This window comes from Mesoplodon mirus (genome assembly GCF_964341445.2).
Source record: "Mesoplodon mirus genome assembly, chromosome: 1".
NCBI classification, from domain to species: domain Eukaryota; kingdom Metazoa; phylum Chordata; class Mammalia; order Artiodactyla; family Ziphiidae; genus Mesoplodon; species Mesoplodon mirus.
The window spans coordinates 225,063,666-225,087,331 of NC_138976.1; the positions used below are offsets into that span (position 1 = coordinate 225,063,666).

Here is a 23,666-nt window from a genome sequence, read left to right on the forward strand (position 1 = left end):
AACATCAACAGGCACGTTGCTTTTCATAAACCACATGTCCACCTCAGTCACCTTTTTTCTTTCTTTCCTGGATTGAACTTCTAAGTCTACCTGCATTATTCTTTGTTGATTTGCCTCAGTCATGTCTCAAATTCCTATACACATATAATTTCCTTTAAGCTTCCAAACAACAATTGTTATGTATTATTACCCTACCTCTATAGATAAGGAAAAATAAAATCAGAGTAAGTTGCCTGTGTTGTGCTGATTACAGCCCAGTGGCAGTGCTGAGAGTCCAACATTTTTGTAAGAAATAATTGAGGAATAACACAGATAGACCCTTGAGTGTATGTCTCTGGATCTTTTCCTGGATCTTTAAATGGCTGTTGTTCTGCTCTGATATTTTCTATGCTATTTTGTTTGTTTGTTGTTGTTGTTTTTGGTTTAAGTAACATCAGGGATGGTTAACATACAAACTTCTAGCTGGGAGAGCAAATCTATTTCACAGGGAAAAATGTCCATCCCTTGGTTGTTTCAGAAGGGACTCCTTGTTTGCTTCAGAAAGCTGAAGGAAGACTCTGGGAGCACATTAATATATGCTAACAACTTTTTCTATAGGAAAGCGTGAAAACTTGCCCCACTCTTGTGTAAGATGGAACATGAAATATTTTGATACATTATCCTTCTATATTAAAAAAAATCTAGGCTGCTGCTTTAAAAGAGGGCAGATGTGACCCCAGTTGCCTTTTGAGGGGTTAATTTTTAAATGTTTGCACACCAACAATTTCATCAACAAAAACATACATCTCTGAATAAAATGAGAAATACTTATAACCAAGAAGAACAACAGATAATTTTACTGGTAGTTACTGATTTTATAATGTTTTTCAGTTTATCAGAGTGATTTTTCTTTTTTGAAAGCATTTTGCATGCTTATTTTGGGTCAAATTTCTAAACCTAGCCCTGACAACAGTATTTAATTCCCAGGGGCTAGTATATGTACACAACAAAAACTTCCAAAGATATCTTCCTATCAACTGAGTTATTTAAAATAATAATCTATTTGTCTGCCAGAAAAAACATATTGATATCATATTAAAGCTAGACTTTTGGAGGGGGAAACATATTTTGTTATTCATTTCTAAACAATTTAAAAAAGAAATATGAAAATAATTACAAAATCAAACTTTCTAGAGTCATAAATTATTTTATACTCCTAAGTGGTTAATTCCTTTTTTTAATTAATTGAAGTATATTTGATTTACAGTGTTGTATTAGTTTCAGGTGTACAGCAAAGTGATTCAGTTATACATATACATATATCTATTCTTTTTCAGATTCTTTTCCCATACAGATTATTACAGAGTATTGAGTAGAGTTCCCTGTGCTCTACAGTAGGTCCTTGCTGATTATCTATTTTATGTATAGTAGTGTGTATATGTTAATCCCAACCTCCTAATTTATCCCTTCCCCTCCTTTCCCTTTGGTAACCTATAAGTGTGTTTTCTAAGTCTGTGAGTCAGTTTCTGTTTTGTAAGTAAGTTCATTTGTATCGTTTTTTAGATTCCACGTATAAGTGATATGATTTGATATTTGTCTTTCTCTGTCTGACTTCACTTAGAATGATCATCTCTAGGTCCATCCATGTCGCTGCAAAAGGCATTATTTCATTCTTTTTTCATTCATTTTATCCCCATCAGTGTATACATGTCAATCCCAATCTCCCAACTCATCACACCACCACCACCACCCCCGCTACTTCCCCCCTTGGAGTCCATACGTTTGTTCTCTACATCTGTGTCTCATTTCTGCCCTGCAAACCAGTTCATCTGTACCATTTTTCTAGGATCCACATATATGCGTTAATATACGATATTTGTTTTTCTCTTTCTGCCTTACTTCACTCTGTATGACAGTCTCTAGATCCATCCACGTCTCTACAAATGACCCAATTTCATTCCTTTTCATGGCTGAGTAGTATTCCATTGTGCATATGTGCCACATCTTCTTTATCCATTCATCTATCGATGGACCTTTAGGTTGCTTCCTTGTCTTGGCTGTTGTAAACAGTGCTGCAATGAACAGTGAGGTGCATGTATCTTTTTGAAGTATGTTTTTCTCCAGATATATGCCCAGGAGTGGGATTGCTGGATCATATGGTAGCTCTATTTTTAGTTTTTTGAGAAACTTCCATACTGCTTTCCATAGTGGCTATATCAATTTACATTCCCACCAATAGTGTAGGAAGGTTCCCTTTTCCCCACACCCTCTCCAGCATTTATTATTTGTAGACTTTTTGATGATGGCCATTCTGACTGGTGTGATGGGATACCTCAGTAGTTTTGATTTGCATTTCTCTAATAATTAGCGATGTTGAACATCTTTTCATGTGCTTTTTGGCCATCTGTATGTCTTCTTTGGAGAAATGTCTATATGTCTTCTGCCCATTTTTTGATTGGGTTATTTGTTTTCTGCATCATCTGTTTGTATATTTTGGAGATTAATCCCTTGTCAGTTGCTTCGTTTGCCAATATTTTCTCCCATTCTGTGGGTTTTCTTTTTGTTTACGGTTTCCTTTGCTGTGCAAAAGCTTTTACGTTTTTTTTTTCTGGCTGCGTTGGGTCTTCGTTGCTACACACAGGCTTTCTCTAGTTGCGGCGAGTGGAGGCTACTCTTCATTGCAGTGTGCAGGCTTCTCATTGCGGTGGCTTCTCTTGTTGTGGAGCACGGGCTCTAGGCACGCGGGCTCCAGTAGTTGTGGCTTGTGGGCTCTAGAGTGCAGGCTCAGTAGTTGTTGCGCATGGGCTTAGTTGCTCCGTGGCATGTGGGATCTTTCCAGACCAGGGATCGAACCCATGTCCCCTGCAGTGGCAGGCAGATCCCTAACAACTGTGCCACCAGGGAAGTCCCACTTTTAAGTTTATTCGGTCCCATTTGTTTTTTTTGTTTTTCTTTTATTTTATTGGAGTGTAGTTGCTTTACACTGCTGTGTCAGTTTGTTTTTATCTTCATTACTCTAGGAGGTGGATTGAAAAAGATATTGCTGTGATTTACGTCAGAGTGTTCTGCCTATGTTTTCCTCCAAGAGTTTTATAGTATCTGGTCTTACATTTAATTAATCCATTTTGAGTTTATTTTTGTATATGGTGTTAGAGAATGTTCTAATTTCATTCTTTTACATGTATCTGTCCAGTTTTCCCAGCACACTGAGGGGTTAATTGTAATATTTCCACAAAGACAGGTCATAAGTGACAAGCCAGAAGCTGTGACTTGGGCTTGAGGTAGACGTTTTAGTACTATATGAAGCTCTGTGAGTAAGTAAAAATTTTAGATTCAACATTAATTAGACAATATAATCAGACATTATAATCAGGACAGCAATTGTGTTGACCACACAGTCACAGATACTGGTGAGAGAATTGGCTAAATTATCAAACCCGAAAAGAAAACGCCTACTTCTGTTATTTCTTAAGTCATCAAGAAGATTCAGTTGTTCTCAGCTTTGAAAAAAGCATATTGACTACAAAAAATTTACATAGACAGTAGCATGCATTCTTAGATATAATGGAACAATTTAATTAATGATGATGTTAGGATCCCGTTTTCATACATGCATTGTTCTTTTTTTATGACATCTCTTTCCATTTATTCATCCGATCTATCCATTAATTCGTCTTACTTTTTGATGCTTCCAAGCACATTACAGATCATTTACCTTTTTTTAATTAACATTTTTTCTTTTTTATTCAAACACAGAGGCACAAAAAGTATAATCATCCTAATCAGTTCACTCAGTCCCATGTAATTAATTTTTTTTCATCTTGATCTTTTGTTAGCACTTTTATGAATTCATCAGTTTTCCATTAGAGTTCTGAAAATGCTTATTCATTCAGTTCATCAGTATAGTCAGTTATCAGAAACCTGTACTTGTCAGTCTTTTCCATGAATTCCTTGAAGATGAAACCCTTTTATAGGAACATTTTTGCAAAAGCATCAGAGTACACCCAGAACTGTCTGTAAATGACAAAAGACTTAAAAATGACCATGGTTAAAGATTTGATAAAAGTTCATAATAATGCAGTTGACAAGGAAATTTAGTTATTTCTGAGATATACATTTTAAAGTAATAACTAGAATTCTGACTTCTAACATTATACCAGAACATATAAGATTTTTAGAAATTTCATGTAATGTCTGAAAAATTTATATTAACATATTTCCTTACAAATAACCCAAAGAAAGTTTAGTGCTAGTTTTTTTTTTTTATATAGTAGGTTCTTATTAGTCATCAGTTTTATACACATCAGTGTATACATGTCAGTCCCAATCGTCCAGTTCAGCACACCACCATCCCCAACCCCCTGCAGTTTTCCCCCCTTGGTGTCCATACGTTTGTTCTCTACATCTGTGTCTCAACTTCTGCCTTGCAGACCGGCTCATCTGTACCATTTTTCTAGGTTCCACATACATGCGTTAATATATATTTGTTTTTCTCTTTCTGACTTACTTCACTCTGTATGACAGTCTCTAGATCCATCCACGTCTCAACAAATGACTCAATTTCATTCCTTTTTATGGCTGAGTAATATTCCATTGTATATATATACCACAACTTCTTTATCCATTCGTCTGTCGGTGGGCATTTAGGTTGCTTCCATGACCTGGCTATTGTAAATAGTGCTGCAATGAACATTGGGATGCATGTGTCATTTTGAATTATGGTTTTCTCTGTGTAGTGGGATTGCCCAGTAGTGGGATTGCTGGGTCATATGGTAATTCTATTTTTAGTTTTTTAAGGAACCTCCATACTGTTCTCCATAGTGGCTGTATCAATTTACATTCCCACCAACAGTGCAAGAGGGTTCCCTTTTCTCCACACCCTCGCCAGCATTTGTTGTTTGTAGATTTTCTGATGATACGCATTCTGACCGCTGTGAGGTGATACCTCATTGTAGTTTTGATTTGCATTTCTCTAATAATTAGTGATGTTGAGCAGCTTTTCATGTGCTTCTTGGCCATCTGTACATCTTCTTTGGAGAGCTGTCTATTTAGGTCTTCTGCCCATTTTTTGAGTGGGTTGTTTGTTTCTTTAATATTGAGCTGCATGAGCTGTTTATATATTTTGGAGATTAATCCTTTGTTCGTTGATTCGTTTGCAAATATTTTCTCCCATTCTGAGGGTTGTCTTTTTGTCTTGTTTATGGTTTCCTTTGCTGTGCAAAAGCTTTTAAGTTTCATTCGGTCCCATTTGTTTATTTTTCTTTTTATTTCCATTACTCTAGGAGGTGGATCAAAAAAAATCTTGCTGTGATTTATGAAAAAGAGTGTTCTTCCTATGTTTTCCTCTAAAAGTTTTATAGTGTCTGGTCTTACATTTAGGTCTCGAATCCATTTTGAGTTTATTTTTGTGTATGGTGTTAGGGAGTGCTCCAATTTCATTCTTTTACGTGTAGCTGTCCAGTTTTCCCAGCACCACTCATTGAAGAGACTGTCTTTTCTCCATTGTACATCTTTGCCTCCTTTGTCATAGATTAGTTGACCATAGGTGCGTGGGTTTATCTCTGGCCTTTCTATCTTGTTCCATTGATCTATGTTTCTGTTTTTGTGCCAGTACCATATTGTCTTGATTACTGCAGCTTTGTAGTACAGTCTGAAGTCAGGGAGTCTGATTCCTCGAGGTCCGTTTTTTTTCCCTCAAGACTGCTTTGGCTATTCGGGGCCTTTTTGGTCTCCATACAAATTTTAAAATTATTTATTCTAGTTCCGTAAAAAATGCCATTGGTAATTTGATAGGGATTGCATTGAATCTGTAGATTGCTTTGGGTAGTATACTCATTTTCACAATATTGATTCTTCCAATCCAAGAACATGGTATATCTCTCCATCTGTTGGTATCATCTTTAATTTCTTTCATCAGTGTCTTATAGTTTTCTGCATACAGGTCTTTTGTCTCCTTAGGTAGGTTTATTCCTAGGTATTTTATTCTTTTTGTTGCAATGATAAATGGGAGTGTTTCCTTAATTTCATTTTCAGATTTTTCATCATTAGCGTATAGGAATGCAAGAGATTTCTGTGCATTAATTTTGTATCCTGTAACTTTACCATATTCATTGATTAGCTCTAGTAGTTTTCTGGTAGCATCTTTAGGATTCTCTATGCATACTATCATGTCATCTGCAAAAAATGACAGTTTCACTTCTTCTTTTCCAATTTGTATTCCTTTTATTTCTTTTTCTTCTCTGATTGCCATGGCTAGGACTTCCAAAACTATGTTGAATAAGAGTTGGGAGAGTGGACATCCTTGTCTTATTCCTGATCTTAGAGGAAATGCTTTCAGTTTTTCACCATTGAGAATGTTTGCTGTGGGTTTGTTGTATATGGCCTTTATTATGTTGAGGTAGGTTCCCTCTATGCCCACTTTCTGGAGAGTTTTTATCATAAACGGGTGTTGAATTTTGTCAGAAGCTTTTTCTGCATCTATTGAGATGATCATATGGTTTTTCTTCTTCAATTTGTTAATATGGTGTATCACATTGATTGATTTGCATATATTGAAGAATCGTTGCATCCCTGGGATAAATCCCACTTGATCACGGTGCACGATCCCTTCAATGTGTTGTTGGATTCTGTTTGCTAGTATTTTGTTGAGGATTTTTGCATCTTTATTCATCCGTGATATTGGTCTGTAATTTTCTTTTTTGTAGTATCTTTGTCTGGTTTTGGTATCAGGGTGATGGTGGCCTCATAGAGTGAGTTTGCGAGTGTTCCTTCCTCTGCAATTTTTTGGAAGAGTTTGCAAGGATGGCTGTTAGGTCTTCTCTAAATGTTTGACAGAATTCACCTGTGAAGCCATCTGGCCCTGGACTTTTGTTTGTTGGAAGATTTTTTTTTTTTTTGGCAGTACGTGGGCCTCTCACTGTTGTGGCCTCTCTCATTGCAGAGCACAGGCTCCGGATGCGAAGGCTCAGTGGCCCTGGCTCACGGACCCAGCCGCTCCGCGGCATATGGGATCTTCCCGGACCGGGGCATGAACCCGTGTCCCTTGCATCAGCAGGCGGACTCTCAACCACTGCACCACCAGGGAAGCCCCTGTTGGAAGATTTTTAATCACAGTTTCAATTTCATTACTTGTGATTGGTCTGTTCATATTTTCTATTTCTTCCTGGTTCACCCTTGGAAAGTTACACCTTTCTAAGGATTTGTCCATTTCTTCCAGGTTGTCCATTTTATTGGCATAGAGTTGCTTGTAGTAGTCTCTGAGGATGCTTTGTATTTCTGCGGTGTCCATTGTAACTTCTCCTTTTTCATTTCTAATTTTATTGATTTGAGTCCTCTCCCTCTTTTTCTTGATGAGTCTGGCTAATGGTTTATCAATTTTGTTTACCTTCTGAAAGAACCAGCTTTTAGTTTTATTGATCTTTGCTATTTTCTTTGTTTCTATTTCATTTATTTCTGCTCTGATCTTTATGATTTCTTTCCTTCTGCTAACTTTCGGTTTTGTTTGTTCTTTCTCTAGTTCCTTTAGGTATAAGGTTAGATTGTTTACTTGAGATTTTTCTTGTTTCTTAAGGTAGGCTTGTATAGCTATAAAATTCCCTCTTAGAACTGCTTTTGCTGCATCCCATAGGTTTTGGATGGTCGTGTTTTCATTGTCTTTTGTCTCTAGGTATGTTTTGATTTCCTCTTTGATTTCTTCAGAGATCTCTTGGTTATTTAGTAATGTATTGTTTGGCCTTCATGTGTTTGTGTTTTTTACATTTATTTCCCTGTAATTCATTTCTAATCTCATAGCATTGTGGTCAGAAAAGATGCTTGATATGATTTCAGTTTTCTAAATTTACTGAGGTTTGATTTGTGACCCAAGATGTGATCTGTCCTGGAGAACATTCTGTGTGCACTTGAGAAGAAAGTGTAATCTGCTGTTTTTGGATGTAATGTCCTATAAATATAAATTAAATCTATCTGGTCTATTGTGTCATTTAAAGTTTCTGTTTCCTTATTTATTTTCATTTTGGATGATCTGTCCATTGGTTTAAGTGAGGTGTTAAAGTCCCCCACTATTATTGTGTTACTGTCGATTTCCTCTTTTATAGCTGTTAGCAGTTGCCTTATGTATTGAGGTGCTCCTATGTTGGGTGCATATAGATTTATAATTTTTATATCTTCTTCTTGGATTGATCCCTTGATCATTATGTAGTGTCCTTCCTTGTCTCTTGTAACATTCTTTATTTTAAAGTCTATTTTATCTGATATGAGTATAACTACTCCAGCTTTCTTTTGATTTCCATTTGCATGGGATATCTTTTTCTATCCCCTCACTTTCAGTCTGTATGTGTCCTTAGGTCTGAAGTGGGTCTCTTGTAGACAGCATATATATGGGTCTTGTTTTTTATCCATTCAGCAAGCCTGTGTCTTTTTGTTGGAGCATTTAATCCATTTACGTTTAAGGTAATTATCGATATGTATGTTCCTGTGACCATTTTCTTCGTTGTTTTCGGTTCGTTTTTGTAGGTCCTTTTCTTCTCTTGTGTTTCCCACTTAAAGAAGTTCCTTTAGCATTTGTTATAGAGGTGGTTTGGTGGTGCTGAATTCTCTTAGCTTTTGCTTGCCTGTAAAGCTTTTGATTTCTCCATCAAATCTGAATGAGATCCTTGCTGGGTAGAGTAATCTTGGTTGTAGGTTCTTCCCTTGCATCACTTTAAGTACATCATGCCACTCCATTCTGGCTTGTAGAGTTTCTGCTGAGAAATCAGCTGTTAACCTTATGGGAGTTCCCTTGTATGTTATTTGTCATTTTTCCCTTGCTGCTTTTAATAATATTTCTGTGTCTTTATTTTTGCCAATTTGATTACTATGTGTCTCGGCGTGTTTCTCCTTGGGTTTATCCTGTATGGGACTCGCTGCGCTTCCTGGACTTGGGTGGCTATTTCTTTTTCCATGTTAGGGAAGTTTTCGACTATAATCTCTTCAAATATTTTCTCTAGTCCTTTCTCTCTCTCTTCTCCTCTGGGACCCCTATAATGCAAATGTTGTTGCTTTTAATGTTGTCCCAAAGGTCTCTTAGGCTGTCTTCATTTCTTTTCATTCTTTTTTCTTTATTCTGTTGCTCAGCAGTGAATTCCACCATTCTGTCTTCCAGGTCACTTATCCGTTCTTCTGCCTCAGTTATTCTGCTATTGATTCCTTCTAGTGTAGTTTTCATTTCAGTTAGTGTATTGTTCATCTCTGTTTGTGTGTTCTTTAATTCTTCTAGGTCTTTGTTAAACATTTCTTGCATCTTCTCGATCTTTGCCTCCATTCTTTTTCTGAGGTCCTGGATCATCTTCACTATCATTATTCTGAATTCTTTTTCTGGAAGGTTGCCTATTTCCACTTCATTTAGTTGTTTTTCTGGGGTTTTATCTTGTTCCTTCATCTGGGACATAGCCCTCTGCCTTTTCATCTTGTCTGTCTTTCTGTGAATGTGGTTTTTGTTCCACAGGCTGCAGGATTGTAGTTCTTCTTGCTTCTGCTGTCTGCCCTCTGTTAGAATGCCCTTTTTAAGAAGGGGATTCCCACTGAAACCGTAGGTAGGTAGAAGTGTTGTCACCACATAGTTGGGTGGCACTTTTCTTTGAGATTTTGTTTTATTGATGCTTCCAAATTAGGGAAATATATATGTAATTTAAAAAATAATTAATGAAAAATTGATAATAGAACAGGTTGCTTAAGATCATGTGGTGAGTTAGCAAGCAACTTACCACAGGGGCACCAAGTGCCATGAATCAGGATTCCCTGGGATTCCTGGTGTAGCGACTTCCCTGGTGATCCAGTGGTAGAGAATCCACCTTCCTATGCAGGGGACACGGATTTGATCCCTGGTCAAGGAACTAAGATCCCACTTGCCGTGGGGCGACTAAGCCCACACGCCACAGCTACTGAACTCATGCGCCTCAATGAGAGAGCCCATGTGCCGCGAACTACAGATCCCACTCACTCTGGTGCCCACGCGCTACAACTAGAGAGAGAAAACCAACACGCCACAAGTAGAGAGAAGCCCACACTGCAACGAAAATATCCTGCATGCCGCAACTAAGGCCCGATGCAGCCAAGACAATAAAGAATAAAGAAGGGAAGCCCATTTATCTTATAAAATATGGGAGTTAAAGACCAAGGTTCTGTGGCAGAGAAATAAATAATACAGAATGATGAGATGTATATATTAAGGGTTTGGGTTTTTTTAACCTAAGTTAAAAATATTTCCCCTTACATGATGAGTACAGAGGCTTTGTTTGCTTATGAAACATGAATTGTCATAAACCCTTATAACAATGTTGTCTAAATTTTCAGCCACAATAAGAGGTGATGCAGGTGAATGTAATCCCAGGAGCAGAACAGTGTTTGCTCTCTCCACCTTTGTTTAGTTTGGGCTACCTTAAACAAACGGGGATTTCCATACTCCTAGGAGAATTGAAGTTTTTGCTTTATTTTGCCATGTTTGAGTTCCCTTTGTTGATGTATATTAGCTCATTAGTTATACCTCCATAAAAGTCTGCCCTTACAACACTCAAAATGTAAAAATAGACCTTAAGTTAATTGAATTAAATTTAGAGTATACCACAGATAACTAGGATATATATCTAATATATATCAAAAGCCTGAAAACATTTGCTCGTACCCTTCAGTCTAGTCATTAGATTGCATCCTGAGAATGGGGTTGTTAACTTAACCATAGGTGAACTTCAGGGAGTCTTATTTTCAAATTAAGAACTCCAGAATAATTCAGCAAAAGACAAAAAGCTAAGTACACCATCTAAAGTGTAACAAAAATTGGCAGTGACAGGAATGTCCAACTATAGGATTAAGTAAATTGTAGTTCATCACTTAATAGAATATTATGTAACCATTAATACAATACTTTTTTTTTTTTTTTTTTTTGCGGTACGCGGGCCTCTCACTGTTGTGGCCTCTCCCGTTGTGGAGCACAGGCTCCAGACACGCAGGCTCAGTGGCCATGGCTCACGGGCCCAGCCGCTCTGCGGCATGTGGGATCTTCCCGGACCAGGGCACGAACCCGTGTCCCCTGCATCGGCAGGCGGACTCTCAACCACTGAGCCACCAGGGAAGCCCTAATACAATATACTTTTATAGATGACATAGAACATGGAAAAATGTTTATAATAAAAGTGGAAATAATAAGTTACCTTTTGTTACAGCTATGTAAAGTATATCTGTACATGAGGAAAGAATTAACAGTAACCAAACATAAAACTTTTATGGGAAAGTGGTGAGCTCATTTTCCTTTTTTCCACAATTTCCTTCACTGTCATTTCAATAAAAAGAGGTAGAAGAAGGGGAGGGGAGAAAATGTAGTTTAGTTTCTGGTGTTTCCTCCCACTCTTTATAATAATGGGGTCCTAGGCACCACCTACAGAATGTATAGTGGTATCATTGCCACTGACTTTCTAGATTGACACTTTTTTTCCCCCTAAGGAATTTATTTATTTTATTTGGTTGCACTGGGTCTATTTGGTTGCACCGGGTCTTATTTGCGGCAGGCGGACTCCTTAGTTGTGGCTTGCAGGCTCCTTAGTTGTAGGTTGCTGGCTCCTTAGTTGCAGCATGTGGGCTCCTTAATTGCAGCTCATGGGTTCCTTAGTTGCGGGTTGCTGGCTCCTTAGTTGCAACACGTGGGCTCCTTAGTTGTGGCATGTGAACTCTTAGTTGTGGCATGCAAACTCTTAGTTGTGGCATGCATGTGGGATCTAGTTCCCTGACCAGGGATCAAACCTGGGCCCCTTGCATTGGGAGCATGGAGTCTTAACCACTGTGCCACCAGGGCAGTCCCTAGATTGACACTTGTATATATAATATTTAAAAAATTTTCTTCTGTTTTCATGCTTCTCAAAGTGTGGTTTAGGACTTGTTTCCCAGATTCATTATGGTTTATGAAGGCATCCTTATAGTAAACTGATGGTGGAAAGGTGGCATCAAGGTCAGAGAGATACAGAAAAACAACTTTAATTGTGTGTTTCTAGGCTTGATGAGAAAAGGCTTTAGTTAACTATATTAAAGCAGAAAAGTTCAGCATCTAGTGAATGATGAGGTCTGCTTTCTGGTTTTGTAAAGGAAGAAAACATTCAGGAAAAGGTTTTATGAAATTTGTTATAATGTAAATGGGTTCTTGCCCTATTAAATTTGGGACTTATAGTTTTATATTTTCTCCAAGGGAAGCTGTCTTCATGTACCTCATTTTAGACTCTAAACCTACTGGACAGAGCAGAATGCAAAAGACTTTCAACTGTTATACTCAAGAAATGTTTATTATTAACAGAGTTGGTTGACCGTGTCAGGAGTGTCCCATTTGTCCTCTGAATTTTCCTACCAGGGAAGGAGCATCCATACTGATTCATGGAACAGAAGGAACTGATTCCACACTCCAGGTTACCTCCCTGGCCCAGATCATCTTGGAACCAAGAAGCAGGACCATCCAGGGCTTTGAGGCCTTGATAGAGAGAGAGTGGCTTCAGGTGAGAAAAGCTATTTTGTCCACAGAGGAACTGCTCATAATTGATGTTTGATCCTGGTTTGTGGGAATGGATATAATATATGAAATTCTGATTGATTCAGATGTTTAATTTTCTGAGGGACAGTTAATCTCTCTTCCTCTTAATAAATGCCTGTAATCTTTACTGCCTCTCAATTTCTGTCTCCCTCTTTGCTTATATTGCTCATTTGGCACTTCATTCCCCTAACAAACGTTATTAGTTGTACCTTGTTACCTATAGGGGAAACACAAAGAAAGTGTAAAATATGGTCTTGTCTCACAGAACTTAGTCTTGCTAGAGATAAAAGACATAAACAAGGGGGAAAGAAGGAGTGGGGACTTGTAAGTACAAGGCATGTGCTTTAGTGCTTTCTACCTTCTGCTCATCTCTGTCCTGTCGTCTTCCTCAGCCAGGTGAAATCCTTCTCATCCTGTAAGATCCAGCTAAATATCTCTACTTTCATGAAGACTCTGGGACCTTAACTTCCTTCACAGATAAAATTGATCCATTTTCCTCACACCTTGTTTCCTGAACTAGACTCAGATATAGTGACTTCTTTGAGTTCAGGGAACCTTGCCCAATTCAGCTGTTTATCCCTAGGGCACAACACAGTGCTGTCCTATATAAATGCTGAAGGACAGCTAAAATAAAGGTCTCATAAAATAGATGGAAATCCTTCAGGCCAGAGGTTAATTTAAATATATACACACCATGTAACTTAGTATGTAATTGTGATTGAAAACAAATGTTTAGATATGTCTTGAAGTATCTCTGGAGAAAAATCACTTCTGGCCCTTCTAGTTACAATTCAGATTTATTATATGTTAATGCTGTTATGTTTACCATGTCTGCCCACCCTGACAGCTGACCTTTATCTGTTTAAGTCAGACCATCCTAAATATTTGGTGCAGATCTTATTCAGCTACATTCCTTGTGATGCATAGCAAACAAACAAATGAGTATGATTGATTTATTTATGCATTACCATTTTCATGGGCATCAAAATCCCATTCACGTTCCTGGCATTATCTTTGTCAGATAAAGTAGCACGAGGACCCAAAGATAAAGCATGTCTATGAAATACCTAGAAGGGTGTGATTTGGGGGGATAAGGTCAGTACTCAGGTTCCAGGTGGGCCAGAGAGCCAAATGATTCTTAAATTTCCTTTGGTCAGTAGATGACAGACTCTTCTAGTTCTTTTTGCGGGGAGGGGGAAACTAAAGACAGCTTTGTCTCTAATATAAAAGTATTCATACAGATGTCATCATGACAGTAACTTTTTTTCTTATGTAATTAAAGACTTACTATCAGGAGTAACCTGATAAAAATTTGTGTATGAGAACCCCATATCTATCTGCATTTAGTGGTGAGGCTTCTGTAGCTTACAGTAGTCTACAGTGCTTTGGATGGATAGAAGGGGATAGCTGTCCTTTGTTTATACCTGAAGAGCTTATGTTCTTTGACTTTGTTCCAGATTTTACAGACTTAGAAAGGTTTATTTTATGCTTATTATTACTGAAGTTCATTATTCTTCTATTTGATATTCCAAGACCAACTGCAGACGTTATGGCTAACTGTATATATACCCTTGTTAAGTATTTGGAAATCTTGTCTTTTTCCTTAGTTGGTGAAGATTGTCTTAAACCAAGAAATCATTAAAGAGCAGCTACCCAAATTATATGATGTTCCATTTAACAGTATTGTTGCAACTGTGTGAAATTTGTTAATAATGTGCTACAATGTGATCTCACAAGGGTATGACTGCTGCATTTCCGTCTTTTCTCTTAGGCTGGTCACCCATTCCAACAGCGCTGTGCACAGTCGGCCTATTGTAGTAGTAAGCAGAAGTGGGAGTCGCCTGTATTTCTTCTCTTCCTGGACTGTGTGTGGCAGATACTTCGTCAGTTCCCTTGTTCATTTGAATTTAATGAGAATCTCCTCATCCTGCTCTTTGAGCATGCATATGCCTCACAGTTTGGAACGTTTCTGGGCAACAATGAAAGTGAAAGGTGGGTACCTGCTCATGTGGGCGCCATTTTATTTTTAGCTGTTTTGGTCATTTCCTAAGAGACCAGGATTTGGTCCTACATTAATGTTATTTATAAGATGACAGAGGTTACAGTTAGTATAAATTAAATTACGTAATTTATTGTGAGCCTGTCACATGCTAGGTGAGAGCATATCCTGGATTTTGTTCTATTTGATTAAAATTAGTCCATACACTGATTAAAAAGCTTTGAATAATTGAGCAACCATTAAAATGTTACTTTCCTTATATAGGAGCATAGTATTTTACATCTGAAAGAAGCTTTAACATATAATTCAATTCTACCCTCCATCCAGTTTTATAGATTAGGAAGGTAATATCCAGAGAAGTGAATGACTTGTCCAGGGACACACAGCCTGCTGGTCACCAAAAGTATGGCTGTAGTACAGGTCTTCCTACTCCTGCTCTAGATTTTTCTCTTATACCAAGAAACTGTCCTCAGGCCCAGAGTGACAATCTTACTTCATAACCCAGACACCATCAAGTTTATAGGTTTAATTAGAAGATTCATATCAGAATGATCATTAAAGATGCTTAACTGGTAATCTTCTCATTTGGGTACAGTCTAAAGGCATCCTCTGGGTGGGAGGCAGGGTTTGTCCCTTGGCTGGTACCTGGCATCATTTAGTTGAATAATAAATTTAAACAATTAACAGTTTCCATAAAAGAATAGAATTATTGCATCTTTACCTGTTTGAAATTCAAGCACATAGAGCAATACATGTTTTTTTACTTAAAGCTGAATTGGCAGATATTTCAACTTTAGAGTTTCTTACAGATTCTTGTCTTCAGAAGTAGGGAAAAATTTAGAACTATTTGCTCTAGAAAGTTCTGTGTCAGCACAGTTTTCTCACTGTGCTTTGGCTGTAGTTACTGCAGCCACACGTGATTCATATGATCAGTTTGACTGATTTAATGGATTTGTTTATAGTTTGCACTGTTTCTTCTGTATCCCAAGGGTATTTGCTCTGAGTGTTTTCTCTGATAATACATGGAGTTGGGAGAGGACTAACTTGCTCAAGATAAAATGTCTTATTGGTACCGAGTCCAAGCTTGTACTGCTTGCTGCACGACAAGCCAATAAATCGAGAGACGAGGTGTTGGGGCAAGGCATAGCAACTTTATTCAGAAAGCCAGCAGACTGGGAAGTTGGTGGACTAGTGTCCCAAAGAACCATCTTGCCTGGGTTTGGATGCTAGTTTCTTTTATAAAACAAAAAGGGGAGGTAAGGAGGTAAAGTTAAAAAAGAAAAAAAACAAGGTGATAAGTTGTTGCAAATGTTTCCTGGTTCCTGCCCAGACTCTGGAGGGGATGCAGTTCATTTCTTCGTCCCTGCAGTTGTTCACAGGTGGTCCTGTTCCGGATGTTTCCTGGGAGCTAAACAAAGGTGTTTTAGCTTACTGCTCAGGATGGGAGACATGGTTCCCCAGATGGGCCATTATGTATTCTTTAAGCTATAAGCAACATTCCTTGAGTGATTAACTTGTAGCAAAAGCAGTAGAATACAAAGATTAAAGAAACAGATGCAGTATGGAGCCAGATTTGTTCTTCCCTATTACATTATGTTGGCATTGCAAAATCGAACCTTTGTGAAAACCTTCAGATGGGTTGGTGGTTGGGATTGTCCCTGAGCTGTTCATTCATAGTTTAGGCTTAAATGAATCTTTGAACATCGTACCTCAGTTTTTTCAATTCATGAAATGTACTTTCGGTGTTTTAGTATCATTTTAAGTTGACTTTATAGAAATGATTATACTTATATTGTTATACTTGAATTCATTACTTATGCCAAAAGAACAGGCCTACTTCCAAAAAGTAGGATTTGGATTGATTTGTGATGGAGCTGCCATTAATATTTCCCTTCCCACCCCAGAACCTATTCTGTAACAAGTAGTTAATCCAAATAGAACATAAATTATTAATTTTTTCCTATTTTTTTCCTTATTAACAATAGATGAAAAGTTTAATGCTTCCTGACTTTAGGGTTCTATTCATCTCTGTTCTAGAATTCTGCTAGTCAGAAGAGTTTAATTAGAAGAGATGACCTAAGAAAGCAATGACCATCCTTTTTTTTCCCTTTTAAATATTACATACGAAAGAATAAGAACTTTTAAGATCTGTTATGAATACAAAGTGTGAAATTACTTGAACCCTGTGAATTTGGGAGATTGGAGTATTAACTAGCCTAATATGATTTAAAAAAAATCTTTAAAGATTTAAAAAACATCTTTAAAAACCACTGAAACTTCTTGGTAAAAGATGACTTCAGTTAAAAAGGAAGATGTAACATTTTTTAAAAACAGCTTTATTGAGATATAATGCATTTACCATAATATTCAGCCATTTAAAGTGTATTTATTGTGATTTTTTAAAATGGTATATTCAGAGTTGTGCAGCCAGCACTGCACCTAATTTTAGAACATTTTCATCACCTCCCAAACAAACCCCATATCCATTACTAGTCACTATCCATTTTCCCTCCCTCCATCCCCTAGCCCCTGATAACCACAAATCTGCTCTTAGTCTATAACTTTGCCTGTTTGACTATTTCATATAAATGGAATCATACAATATGTGGTCTTTTATGATTGGCTTCTTTCACTAAGCATATTTCCAAGGTTCATCCATGTTGTAGAATGGGGTGTTTCCATCATTTGGCTACCATAAATAATGCTGCGTTAAACATTTGTATACAAGTTTTTGTGTGGACATATATCCATTTATCTTAGATATAAACCTAGGAGTGGAATTGTGGGTCATATGGTAACTGACATTTTGAGGAGCCGTGAAAGAAAGTAGCAGCACCATTTTACATTCCCACCAGCAATGTATAAGGGCTCCGGTTTCTCCACACCTCCACCATTTTTTATTGTCTGCCCTTTTGATTTAGTCATCCTCCTGGGTGTAAAGTGGTGTAAATCTCATTATCGTGATTTGCATTTCCTTAATGGACCAGTGGTGTTGATCAGCTTTGCATGTGTTTGTTGGGCATTTGTGTATCACTTCTTTGGAAAAATCTCTATTTGGATACTTTGCCAATTTCTTCATTGGGTTATTTGTCTTTTTATTGTTGAGTTGTAAGAAAATTTTGATAGAGATTGCATTGGAATCTGTGGATCACTTTGGGTAGTTATTACTGCCTTAACAGTGTTGTCTTCCAGTCTATGAACACGGGATGTCTTTCCATTTATTTAGGTCTTTAATTCCTTTCAGCAATATTTTATAGTTTTCAGTATACAAATATTTTACCTCTTCAGTTAAATTTATTCTTGGTAGTTTAATATTTTGAATGCTGTTGTAAATGGAATTGTTTTCTTAATTTTTTTGGAGTATTCACTGCTGGCATATAGAAACATGACTGTTTTTGTGTGTCTATCTTGTACCCTGCAGTTTTGCCATATTTATTTATTAGCTGTAGTAGTTTGTGTGTGTGTGTGGATTCTTTGGGATTGTCTATGCATAGGATCATGTTATTTGCAAGTAGAAATCATTGTACGTCTTCCTTTCTACTTTGGATGTGTTTTCTTTCTTTTTCATGTCTAATGAATTTCCAGTACAGCATTGAATGGCAGTGGTGAAAACAGGCACTCTTGTTTTATTCCTGATCTTAGGGAGAAAGCTTTCAGTCTTTCACGAGTGTGATGTTGAGTATGATGTTAGCTGTGTTTTTTTTTTTTCATAAGTACCCTTTACCATGTTGAGGAAGTTCCCTTCTTTTTTTTTTTTTCCTTTTTTCCCCCTTTATTTATTTATTTTGTTAATTTAATTTTTTTTATTGGTTTCTGCTTTATAACAAAGTGAATCAGTCATACATATACATCTGTTCCCACATCCCTTCCCTCATGCATCTCCCTCCCTCCCACCCTCCCCATCCCACCCCTCCAGGCGGTCACAAAGCACCGAGCTGATCTCCATGTGCTATGCGGCTGCTTCCCACTATCTATCTACCTTACGTTTGGTAGTGTATATATGTCCATGCCTCTCTTTCGCTTTGTCACAGCTTACCCTTCCCCCTCCCCATATCCTCAAGTCCATTCTCAAGTAGGTCTGTGTCTTTATTCCCGTTTTACCCCTAGGTTCTTCATGACATTTTTTTTTAAATTCCATATATATGTGTTAGCATACGGTATTTGTCTTTCTCTTTCTGACTTACTTCACTCTGTATGACAGACTCTAGGTCTATCCACCTCATTACAAATAGCTCAGTTTCGTTTCTTTTTATGGCTGAGTAATATTCCATTGTATATATGTGCCACGTCTTCTTTATCCATTCATCCGATGATGGACACTTAGGTTGTTTCCATCTCCGGGCTATTGTGAATAGAGCTGCAATGAACATTTTGGTACATGTCTCTTTTTGAATTATGGTTTTCTCAGGGTATATGCCTAGTAGTGGGATTGCTGGGTCATATGCTAGTTGTATTTGTAGTTGTTTAAGGAACCTCCATACTGTTCTCCATAGTGGCTGTACCAATTCACATTCCCACCAGCAGTGCAAGAGTGTTCCCTTTTCTCCACACCCTCTCCAGCATTTATTGTTTCTAGATTTCTTGATGATGGGCATTCTGACTGGTGTGAGCTGATATCTCATTGTAGTTTTGATTTGCATTTCTCTAATGATTAATGATGTTGAGCATTCTTTCATGTGTTTGTTGGCAGCCTGTATATCTTCTTTGGAGAAATGCCTATTTAAGTCTTCTGCCCATTTTTGGATTGCATTGTTTGTTTTTTTGCTATTGAGCTGCATGAGCTGTTTATAAATTTTGGAGATTAATCCTTTGTCAGTTGCTTCATTTGCAAATATTTTCTCCCATTCTGAGGGTTGTCTTTTGGTCTTTATGGTTTCCTTTGCTGTGCAAAAGCTTTGAAGTTTCATTAGGTCCCATTTGTTTATCTTTGTTTTTATTTCCATTTCTCTAGGAGGTGGGTCCAAAAGGATCTTGCTGTGATTTATGTCATAGAGTGTTCTGCCTATGTTTTCCTCTAAGAGTTTGATAGTTTCTGGCCTTACATTTAGGTCTTTAATCCATTTTGAGCTTATTTTTGTGTATGGTGTTAGGGAATGATCTAATCTCATACTTTTACATGTCCCTGTGCAGTTTTCCCAGCAGCACTTATTGAAGAGGCTGTCCTTTCTCCACTGTACATTCCTGCCTCCTTTATCAAAGATAAGTTGACCATATGTGTGTGGGTTTATCTCTGGGCTTTCTATCCTGTTCCATTGATCTATCTTTCTGTTTTTGTGCCAGTACCACACTGTCTTGATTACTGTAGCTTTGTAGTATAGTCTGAAGTCAGGGAGCCTGATTCCTCCAGCTCCGCTTTTCGTTCTCAAGATTGTTTTGGCTATTCGGGGTCCTTTGTTTCTCCAAACAAATTTTGAAGTTTTTTGTTCTAGTTCTGTGAAAAATGCCAGTGGTAGTTTGATAGGGATTGCATTGAATCTGTAGATTGCTTTGGGTAGTAGAGTCATTTTCCCAATATTGATTCTTCCAATCCAGGAGCATGGTATATCTCTCCATCTATTTGTATCATCTTTAATTTCTTTCATTAGTGTCTTATAATTTTCTGCATACAGGTCTTTTATCTCCTTAGGTAGCTTTATTCCTAGATATTTTATTCTTTTTGTTGCAATGGTAAATGGGAGTGTTTTCTTGATTTCATTTTCAGATTTTTCATCATTAGTGTACAGGAATGCCAGAGATTTCTGTGCATTAATTTTGTATCCTGCTACTTTACCAAATTCATTGATTAGCTCTAGTAGTTTTCTGGTAGCATCTTTAGTATTCTCTATGTATAGTATCATGTCATCTGCAAACAGTGACAGCTTTACTTCTTCTTTTCCCATTTGGATTCCTTTTATTTCCTTTTCTTCTCTGGTTCCTGTGGCTAAAACTTCCAAAACGATTTTGAATAAGAGTGGTGAGAGTGGGCAGCCTTGTCTTGTTCCTGATCTTAGTGGAAATGGTTTCAGTTTTTCACCATTGAGGACAATGTTGGCTGTGGGTTTGTCATATATGGCCTTTATTATGTTGGGAAAGTTCCCTCTATGCCTACTTTCTGCAGGGTTTTTATCATAAATGGGTGTTGAATTTTGTCGAAAGCTTTCTCTGCATCTATTGAGATGATCATATGGTTTTTCTCCTTCAACTTGTTAATATGGTGTATCACATTGATTGATTTACGTATATTGAAGAATCCTTGCATTCCTGGAATAAACCCCACTTGATCATGGTGTATGATCCTTTTAATGTGCTGTTTGATTCTGTTTGCTAGTATTTTGTTGAGGATTTTTGCATCTATGTTCATCAGTGATATTGGCCTGTAGTTTTTTTTCTTTGTGACATCCTTGCCTGGTTTTGGTATCAAGGTGATGGTGTCCTCATAGAATGAGTTTGGGAGTGTTCCTTCCTCTGAAATTGTTTGGAAGAGTTTGAGAAGGATGGGTGTTAGCTCTTCTCTAAATGTTTGATAGAATTCGCCTGTGAAGCCATCTGGTCCTGGGCTTTTGTTTGTTGGAAGATTTTTAATCACAGTTTCAATTTCAGAGCTTGTGATTGGTCTATTCATATTTTCTATTTCTTCCTGATTCAGTCTTGGCAGGTTGTGCATTTCTAAGAATTTGTCCATTTCTTCCAGGTTGTCCCTTTTATTGGCATAGAGTTGCTTGTAGTAATCTCTCATGATCTTTTGTATTTCTGCAGTCAGTTGTTACTTCTCCTTTTTCATTTCTAATTCTATTGATTTGAGTCTTCTCCCTTTTTTTCTTGATGAGTCTGGCTAATGGTTTATCAATTTTGTTTATCTTCTCAAAGAACCAGCTTTTAGTTTTATTGATCTTTGCTATCGTTTCCTTCATTTCTTTTTCATTTATTTCTGATCTGATCTTTATGATTTCTTTCCTTCTGCTAGCTTTGGGGGTTTTTTGTTCTTCTTTCTCTAATTGCTTTAGGTGCAGGGTCAGGTTGTTTGCTCGAGATATTTCCTGTTTCTTAAGGTGGGATTGTATTGCTATAAACTTCCCCCTTAGAACTGCTTTTGCTGAGTCCCATAGGTTTTGGGTCGTCGTGTCTCCATTGTCATTTGTTTCTAGGTATTTTTTAATTTCCTCTTTGATTTCTTCAGTGATCACTTCGTTATTGAGTAGGGTATTGTTTAGCCTCCATGTGTTTGTATTTTTTACAGATCTTTTCCTGTAATTGATGTCTAGTCTCATAGTATTGTGGTCGGAAAAGATACTTGATACAATTTCAATTTTCTTAAATTTACCAAGGCTTGATTTGTGACGCAAGAGATGATCTATCCTGGAGAATGTTCCATGAGCACTTGAGAAAAATGTGTATTCTGTTGTTTTTGGATGGAATGTCCTATAAATATCAATTAAGTCCATCTTGTTTAATGTATCATTTAAAGCTTGTGTTTCCTTATTTATTTTCATTTTGGATGATCTGTCCATTGGTGAAAGTGGGGTGTTAAAGTCCCCTACTATGATTGTGTTACTGTCGATTTCCCCTTTTATGGCTGTTAGTATTTGCCTTATGTATTGAGGTGCTCCTATGTTGTGTGCATAAATATTTACCATTGTTATATCTTCTTCCTGGATCGATCCCTTTATCATTATGTAGTGTCCTTCTTTGTCTCTTCTAATAGTCTTTATTTTAAAGTCTATTTTGTCTGATACAAGAATTGCTACTCCAGCTTTCTTTTGATTTTCATTTGCATGGAATATCTTTTTCCATCCCCTTACTTTCAGTCTGTATGTGTCTCTAGGTCTGAAGTGGGTCTCTTGTAGACAGCATATATATGGGTCTTGTTTTTGTATCCATTCAGCCACTCTGTGTCTTTTGGTGGGAGCATTTAGTCCATTTACATTTAAGGTAATTATTGATATGTATGTTCCTATTCCCATTTCCTTAATTGCTTTGGGTTCGTTATTGTAGGTATATTCCTTCTGTTGTGTTTCTTGCCTAGAGAAGTTCCTTTAGCATTTGTTGTAAAGCTGGTTTGGTGGTGCTGAACTCTCTCAGCTTTTGCTTGTCTGTAAAGGTTTTAATTTCTCCATCAAATCTGAATGAGATCCTTGCTGGGCAGAGTAATCTTGGTTGCAGGTTTCTCTCCTTCATCACTTTAATTATGTCCTGCCACTCCCTTCTGGCTTGTAGAGTTTCTGCTGAGAGATCAGCTGTTAACTTGATGGGGATTCCCTTGTGTGTTATTTGTTTTTTTTTCCCTTGCTGCTTTTAATATGATTTCTTTGTGTTTAATTTTTGACAGTTTGATTAATATGTGTCTTGGCGTATTTCTCCTTGGATTTATTCTGTATGGGACTCTCTGTGCCTCCTGGACTTGATTAACTATTTCCTTTCCCATATTAGGGAAGTTTTCAACTATAATCTCTTCAAATATTTTCTCAGTCCCTTTCTTTTTCTCTTCTTCTTCTGGAACCCCTATAATTCGAATGTTGGTGCATTTAATGTTGTCCCAGAGGTCTCTGAGACTGTCCTCTGTTCTTTTCATTCTTTTTTCTTTATTTTGCTCTGCATCAGTTATTTCCACTATTTTATATTTCACCTCACTTATCCGTTCTTCTGCCTCAGTTATTCTGCTATTGTTCCCATCTAGAGTATTTTTTACTTCATTTATTGTGTTTTTAATCGATGCTTGATTCATCTTTAGTTCTTCTAGGTCCTTGTTAACTGTTTCTTGCATTTTGTCTATTCTATTTCCAGGATTTTGGATTTTGGAAATAGAATCTTGGATCATCTTTACTATCATTATTCTGAATTCTTTTTCAGGTAGACTGCCTATTACCTCTTCATTTGTTAGGTCTGGTAGGTGTTTATCTTGCTCCTTCACCTGCTGTGTGTTTTTCTGTCTTCTCATTTTGCTTATCTTACTGTGTTTGGGGTCTCCTTTTTGCAGGCTGCAGATTCGTAGTTCCTGTTGTTTTTGGTGTCTGTCCCCATTGGCTAAGGTTGTTTCAATAGGTTGTGTAGGCTTCCTGGTGGGGGGGACTAGAGCCTGTGTTCTGGTGGTTGAGGCTCGATCTTGTCTTTCTGGTGGACAGGTCCACGCCTGCTGGTGTGTTTTGGGGTGCCTGTGGCCTTATTATG

At 37.4% G+C, this 23,666-nt stretch overlaps 1 protein-coding gene across 1 annotated transcript in view; it reads left to right on the forward strand.

Moving 5' to 3' along the window:
* MTMR9 (myotubularin related protein 9) overlaps positions 1-23,666 on the forward strand; it is a 96,677-nt gene that overhangs the window by 49,536 nt on the left and 23,475 nt on the right. Inside the window, exons 7-8 of the mRNA XM_082620303.1 lie at positions 12,347-12,488; positions 14,295-14,515. Coding sequence (XP_082476429.1) covers positions 12,347-12,488; positions 14,295-14,515 — 363 coding nt within the window. The remainder of the gene's footprint in view (positions 1-12,346; positions 12,489-14,294; positions 14,516-23,666) is intronic.